Consider the following 7234-nt stretch of genomic DNA (forward strand, 5'->3'; position numbering starts at 1 on the left):
GAAGGCTTGTGAGAGTGTGCAAAATTGGAATTCATCAATACATAAATCACAGAGAAGTTGCAAATACTTGAAACCTACAACAGTGGTGGCTCTGTACTGAAGATGTGGCACTTTTCTGTTGCATAGACGCATGTAGCTAAAATACTCTGCATGTAGTACAATTATTTCTAAGAATAATTTTGTGCTCTGAACAATATTCCCAGACTGTAGTCTATTAATACCACGTACTTATTTCCCCTCTCCAGCACAATGAGCCAAGCCATTTTTGTTTGAAACCTCAACATCTTACAGTCTTCAGCCACAATTATTAGGCAAATAAGATCAATTAAATAGGTGGCAGTTGTCCAACAAAGCAGGTGAAGATGTCTTTTAAAATCATCACCAGTTTCAGTCCTATCACAGTCTAAAAATACCCCGGTCTTACACATTCAATACCATTAAATCGATCATCGCTACAATAAAAAAATAATAAAGTACTGCATACAATTTTATTTCTTATTGCACGATGAAACGCCGATTCTCAACCGCTTATGGGGCACATTCTCCCTACTACTGGTATTAATGGCATTTTCAAACTAGATGGCGACACCATATATTGGGACCCATTGGGTAGTTGCCAACCCCCGGTGAAGAGCTCTTTGTTTTCAGTCGGCGCCGGGGACAGGCGAGGCGATGCCGGGATGGGACCACAGTTCTGTGGGTGGTACCGTGGAATGCAGGGTCTCTTTTCGGGTTTCTTGTGAACGTTCTGCCGTCCTGGAGTTCGACTGCAATTTCGAACGGATTCTGCGCAGACTCGCACGGCGCCTGGATGATTGTGAATTGTAAGCGCTGATAATTTTAGTAAGGCAGACTTAATGGCTACCGGTCCGGTACACTATCTTGCTAAATAGACATTCAGCATTGTCCAACAAATATAATTATTTCTCTGTCTTTTTTTTAAGCCAAAGGGAGAATATTACCTGGATTTATTGAAAGGGTGACCAGCTATACAATTTGACATTCTCAGTAACGTTATACATTGACACGCACAGAAAACGAACACTAGGCTAATTGGCTAGCAAGTTAGCGAAGCTGCATTTCTATATTGTTAAATGGTATTTATTTATCATGCAAACCTCTACCTCCGAACAAAAGGAACAATGCCAATGATCTACAGTTAGGTGGCTAATATCATCGTTCGGGGAAATTCTGGGTAAAACACCGCTTTCGTTTACTACTGGGCTTTTGCTAACTGTATTACACTTATTATCTGTCAGTAATACTTATGTGGGGCGCGGAATGTGTTCACTTTACGCGGTTTCTCTCGCCAACTGCAACCAGGTCACAATGGATCTTCATAAAATAATTCAGGACGCACTGTACGAGTTCATCCAGTCGTACATTCCCAACGCCGACCTCAGGTAAGATGTTACTTCCCCCACGTCCTTTGACACACTGTGTAGAGCGCAAACATGTAAACAAGGCAAAGAAACACTGAATGACAATATTCCTGCTTTTCTAACGCGTATAATTGTTGTTATTGCCGGGGAAATTACACCTTTCTGAAGTCCGGGTGTTTTGTTCACGAGCAGCACGCTTGATGACGTGATCCTCTCCTATATGACGGGCGTGCTGGAGGACTTGGGCTCCCAGGATAGCGTGGAGGAGAACTTCGACGTGGAGGTGTTCGTGGAAATGTTGGAAGCCTACATCCCCGGATTCGCTGAAATAGACAGGTATTCTGCAAACGGGCCCCACGTTGGACATAAAAGTTAACGGATACCTGAATATGTAGTGGTACTGGATTCAGGGGAGGTAAAAATAAAAAAATCGGTCAGATTTTTGATTTGGTGTCATTTAAAGGCAGAACATTTAATTACATTCTTATTTATTTATTGCAGCGTCAAAGTATGTGAGATGATGTTTAACCTCTCCTCAAAACTGGCGACAGCCCGGAACGCAGGTAACGTGCAGTTATAACTGATAACTAAAGATCAGATTTTGTGTTTGGCACCTGAAATATCGATAGTTGATACTTACACATTCAAGTTTCAAGCTTGGGGGGTCAGGATCCTTTTGGAAGGCCTGTATGAATATACATACATGTGAGCATACACTGCTTAAATGCAATAACCAACATTGAGCTGATGCATGTACTTAATCAGGTTTTTATAACCAGTTTTCTGTCACCTGATGTTTTGAAACTGGATTTTTCGCACGAGAGCATGGTGTCGCGTCTGAATGCATAGGGACACAGACGTGCTGCGTTACTGACGGTGATACGTGTGTGACTGTGTGTGTGTGTGTGTGTGTGTGTGTGTGTGTGTGTGTGTGTGTGTGTGTGTGTGATTAAAGACAGCGGTCAGCCGAAGATGGGGCCGCAGTCTACGCTGAAGGACACTGCCGCCTCAGCGTCCTTCTCCAGGCAGCCGCAGGACTTCACCACGCCACCAGAGGGCGCCACAGCCCAGGTACTGCCACCAAAAAAAAAAGGTTCACGCTAGGATGAGGGTTTCAGGTCAGTGCTCAGTGCAGGGCAGCTCAGGCTGTGTGCGGATGTTGTGAAGCCCCTTGCACCCACGCGGACGCTGTGTTTGCAGGACGGCGATGGGGAAGGCTTGGGGCGGGAGCAGCACCTCCTGGAGATGTTCCCGAAGTGCAGTGTGACCGAGGCCCGGAGCGCGCTGAGCATCGCCAAGGGCGACCTGGGGGAGGCGGTGCGCCTCATCATCGAGGGAGACCTGCAGCTGCGCGAGGCCCCGCCCCTGAACGTGCGTGGCCTATCACAGCCAGGCAAACCAGGCCCCGCCCCTTACTGTGCATAACCCATCACAGCCAGTCAAACCTCAGACATCTCATAACTCACCCAGCTTTCCAGTGGTCAGATTTACAATCTATACGAGTTTCCCACCTGAAAGGCCCACGTGGACACCTTATTTAGGGGAAATCGGGATTCTAGGTGGAGCACACAAAGATATTCTGATAACTATGGTACTGCAGCATTCAAATTCCTAACCCCAGAAATAACCAAAAAAATGTTTGCTTTTAACTACCTAATTCATTGCTAGCCTAAATGTAAACGCGGAGCCTTCTTTCAATTGTCCGCCCATAGCGCCGTGTGTACATGAGAGTGAGCTGGGTGAGCACTGTGCCCCGACGTCCAGTGAGAGCAGGGTCAATGTGTGGCTCTGATCTCAGACTCACCCGCAGCTGACGTTCTGAATTTTTCAGGTGAACCACGGAAAGCCCATTTCTCCACGAGCTGACGAGAAGCTGAAAGCGAGCATTCTGGAGAAGTGAGTCACAGTTCCACAGCGGGCTTGGTCTGAAATCCTGGCAGTCTTGAGTCAATGCCAGGCCTGAAAAATCAATGCCACAGACCGGTAACCTTACAGTACGCATCTTCATTTTTCTGCCCTCTTTCAGATACATGCTGGTAGACGATGAGGAAGACAAGAAAGTTCACAGGCCTGTAACACCTAAAGACGTAAGCGCTTTTTCCAGAGACGTGATTGCCGTATGACAAAGCCATCACGATGTGGAGTTATATTGTTATACGCTGCCGTTAGGCAAGAGGAGGAGATGTTTCTCGTGGTGTCGGGATGTTTCTGACGCGCTCTCTCACATTCGCCAGGCTCCGAAGAAGCTTGTGCGTTACCACGGTAACCAGGTGGTCACGACGAAAGGGGAGCGGTACCACCAGGTGAAGAAGGACGAGACGGACGAGGTGAAGAAGACCTACATCAGCCTGAAGCCCGCCAGGAAGTACCGCTTCCACTGATGATGTCACTTCCTCCCCAGGGAGCCCAGCACACTGCGTTTTTGTTCGAGATCCTTTCCTCGTTACGTTGGTCTTCATCGCGTTATCGTTTCCTCGACGGGGCGCGAAACCCTTCTTCCTTGTTCGGTTTACACCACATCCTTATTTATGCTTTTGGCAGCTCCGTTGTGTGGATGTGTCTGTTGAAGACGTTTAAACGCAGCGTTGGATTGGCTGATCAGACGAGGGGTGGGGACGTAGAGACGCCCGTGTTATACCGGAGTTTCCCTGATCCAGGCGCACGTTCCCGGGAACGTTTCACAGGGAGAACCCGGAGAACCCCCACGATCGGAATGACGCCAGAAGTGATGACAAACTGCTCCCAGATTAATCTCAATTGTGGATCACTCAAATGACAGTGTACTTTTTTTCCTTTATTTTTTTAAAGGCTAATTTCATTTTGTAGAATGTACCTTAATTTAAACACAAATCAAAAGCGGTGGTAATCAGAATTGGACTCTTTTAGAACGTTCTTAATTAAAACTATTTTTTACTATGCCAAATGATCTTATTTTCTGGTACCTACTTTTGACCTCTTTTGCAAAGCATTTAATTTTGTTGTTTCAAACACTAGGCGCTCTCCCCCAAGCTGTGTTCTTCAGCAACACTACCCTCCTCTGTGAGCCCTGGTGTGTCTGGGGATGTACGTTGTGTTATATTACAGGCCTGCTGCTACAGTTCATTACCAGTGTTACGCAGGGAGAGAATATCCAATAATCATGCAGGTAATGGTAACATGGTGTGAAAAGTGCATTTAGTTTCAGAATATTAGTCTTAATTGCTGCTTCATTCTACCCACAGGGACACGGTGGGTCAAATGAAGCTTTAGCAGTGTAATATTGATTCAGTAATGTTGTAATATTGATATGTTGACTTAATGCAGGTCTGTAGGTCTTACATTTAAGTTCTGACAGTATCTAGAAAGATCTAGAAATTGGACACTTTGTCGTGGAATCTGTTAAAGCTGTTGACCGGATAAAAATGTCCAGTCCAATTTAAAAGTTTTATTATATTCAACATCTTTGTGTATTATACTTGAAAATCTTTTGGCTGTTGTTCTTAAGCAATTTAACCATGTTAGCGCAGTGTTAATTACACTGTAATAGAGTACATGTGAGTACATACAAGTCCAACAGGGACCATTTAACCATGTTAGCCCAGTGTCCAATGTTAATTACACTAATAGAGTTCAACAGGGACCATGTGTACTGAGTTTATTGATCACCTAACATTCACTGTGTGTTCTGAAACATTGGGGTTAGTAAGGAGGAGTGTTGTTGCATGATGTACGTAAGGTAGGGGTTTGTAATTTTTCTTACAGAATTATTCATTTTCGCACTGAACCAGTCATTGCACTGCAGGAAGTGTTACATTGGACAGGAGCCCAGGTTTAGTGGACCCACAGTGCTCTTTGCCATTACTGGAGTGATTGAGTATTGTGTAAAAATGGGACCGTTGCCTCAGGGCTTTTCTGCCGTTCTGAAAATAGACTGGATGTGCTGTTCCTCTATTATTAGCTGGTCTCCTGCGGTGACCACTTTGAGCTCAGCTTAAAACTTTTCCGGCGAAATCTGCACTTTCTCTGAGGGAGGCAGTGTGTGGGAACTTCCTGACTAAACATATTTTTGACTCACCTTTTAAAAAACGTCACGTCTGGATACTCGGTGGGGATCGAGGACGAGCGCTCGCTGTCACGTTCTGCGCTGTCCTTGTCCCAGATGTTAATATCAGTCCGCTGTTGAAAATGGAGTGAATAACGATTGCTTAGTTAGGTTGGGTTTGTGCCTCTGCGTTCTGTCTAAATGTTCCTGAGTTTTGAGTGCGAATCCGGGTTGGGTTTCCGTGGTCCGGTCCTTTAATCAAATTCCTACCTCTCCGGTCCGGATGGAGTGGGAATGCTGGGCACATTGCTGAACATTGGAGAGGGAGGCAGCCAATCACCGCCCCTCTCCACCAGGAATGGCTTAAAGTGTCAAACGGGAGGTATCAGTATTGCAGTTATGCATCTCTTGTCAGTTGTACATTTATCTTGCATAATTATCTTTTTTTTGTTTACCAATAGATTTAGCAATCCTTTAAGGCGGTGGTTTCCAGCCAGGCCGATGCAGAGGTCCGGGGTGTTGGTAACAGACTGAACACACTGGCATCACAATGACACTGGGCTTCGTGAGGTTGGGTTATGAGCTCAAATGCCATAACAGACTGTGTCCAGTCATACATTTTGTTTGTTTCCAAATGTATGAATGCTGTAGAAACTGCACTGATGTAGAAAATGTGTGTGTGTGTGTGTTGTGTACTTGCACAGTTTCGTAACTTTCAATGTTTTCCTTAAAGATTTGATTTATTGTTCGGCTCATTTTAATTTGTGTGTACTATAATGGAAAACTTCAACACCGCTCCGTCTCAAGGATAGTTGTTGGTTTAGAGATTATTTCACTAGCAGGTAATGCAGGTTATGCATATCGAGCCTACTTCAAAATACATCTATTTTTATACAGAGATATAGATTTGAAAGGCTTTGATTAAGTGTTACTAGTGATTCATCCACAGGTAAACGAGCATCTTTTCATAACTTGTACCAAAACATTTAATTTACTTGTACACTTGGTATGTCTCAACCCATGTGTATTTTCAATTCTGTTGCCTTTTGGGGTTCTTTTCTTTTGAATAACAGGACATTTTTTGTATGAAAGTCAATGGTTTGTTAAACACTGGATCTAATGGTGTGCATTTTCTAATTGACAAACGCTTTATATTTTACACATTACATTTTTGTGGTTTGATTAGTGGATGTCTAGTTGAGTCGCATCTTTTAAGAGTTATGGTTTTGTGTTGCATGCAAACATCATGCAGATATGGTTCACCGTTTCTGTGTGGTATTTTAGCTCAATGACATTAGTAATGTTGAATTATCCAATAATTACACACCTACATGTAATTGCCTGTGCACAAATGATAAATCCGCTGTAAAAATCTGTCCTAAAATCTTATTTGATCTTTTATGTGCCAACGTTTGTGAAATTACTGTCATTTGTCTTATTTCTGGGTGTGTCTGTGTGCATACGACTTAACGGTATTGTGAATTCCAGATTTTACGTCTGTAATACACACACACGGCATGTGCATTCAGATAAGAGATTATGTACCATCCGCATTTCATAAAATTCACTTATTTTAGTTGAGTAGGGAGGGCAAAACGGAGCTTTAGATTTGGCTAGCAGTGTGTGCATGGGAGCTAGACGGTAGATATATTTCTAACAAAGGATGTAGTTTGCATTGTAGATTTTTTATTTCGCTTTTTCACTTTCTTGATTGCACTTATAGGCAGTTGCATGGTGAAGAACTGTAGCTAGCATGAGTGAGCTAATAGCGTCAGCCCACGAAAATAAAAATGGAACGTTACTTTAAAATCGGACATTCAAAGTGAAACTG

At 43.8% G+C, this 7234-nt stretch overlaps 1 protein-coding gene across 1 annotated transcript; it reads left to right on the forward strand.

The window, feature by feature from the left end:
- Positions 1-703: 703 nt before the first annotated feature.
- cuedc2 (CUE domain containing 2) lies at positions 704-6775 on the forward strand. The gene is made up of 9 exons (XM_061227763.1): positions 704-824; positions 1324-1403; positions 1575-1718; positions 1884-1945; positions 2338-2453; positions 2583-2753; positions 3214-3278; positions 3409-3469; positions 3617-6775. The coding sequence occupies exons 2-9, from the start codon at positions 1330-1332 to the stop codon at positions 3761-3763; spliced, it is 840 nt and encodes a 279-aa protein (XP_061083747.1). The 5' UTR covers positions 704-824; positions 1324-1329; the 3' UTR covers positions 3764-6775.
- Positions 6776-7234: the final 459 nt, after the last annotated feature.

This window comes from Conger conger, chromosome 18 (genome assembly GCF_963514075.1).
Source record: "Conger conger chromosome 18, fConCon1.1, whole genome shotgun sequence".
NCBI lineage: Eukaryota > Metazoa > Chordata > Actinopteri > Anguilliformes > Congridae > Conger > Conger conger.

What these genes read in the sequence shown, in the direction of transcription:
- cuedc2 (XM_061227763.1), top strand. Translation starts at nt 1,330, where the DNA reads ATGGATCTTCATAAAATAATTCAGGACGCACTGTACGAGTTCATCCAG. An exon ending in GGCGACAGCCCGGAACGCAG is followed by an intron (nt 1,946 to 2,337) that starts GTAACGTGCAGT and finishes GTGTGATTAAAG; the next exon opens with ACAGCGGTCAGCCGAAGATG. An exon ending in AAAGCGAGCATTCTGGAGAA is followed by an intron (nt 3,279 to 3,408) that starts GTGAGTCACAGT and finishes GCCCTCTTTCAG; the next exon opens with ATACATGCTGGTAGACGATG.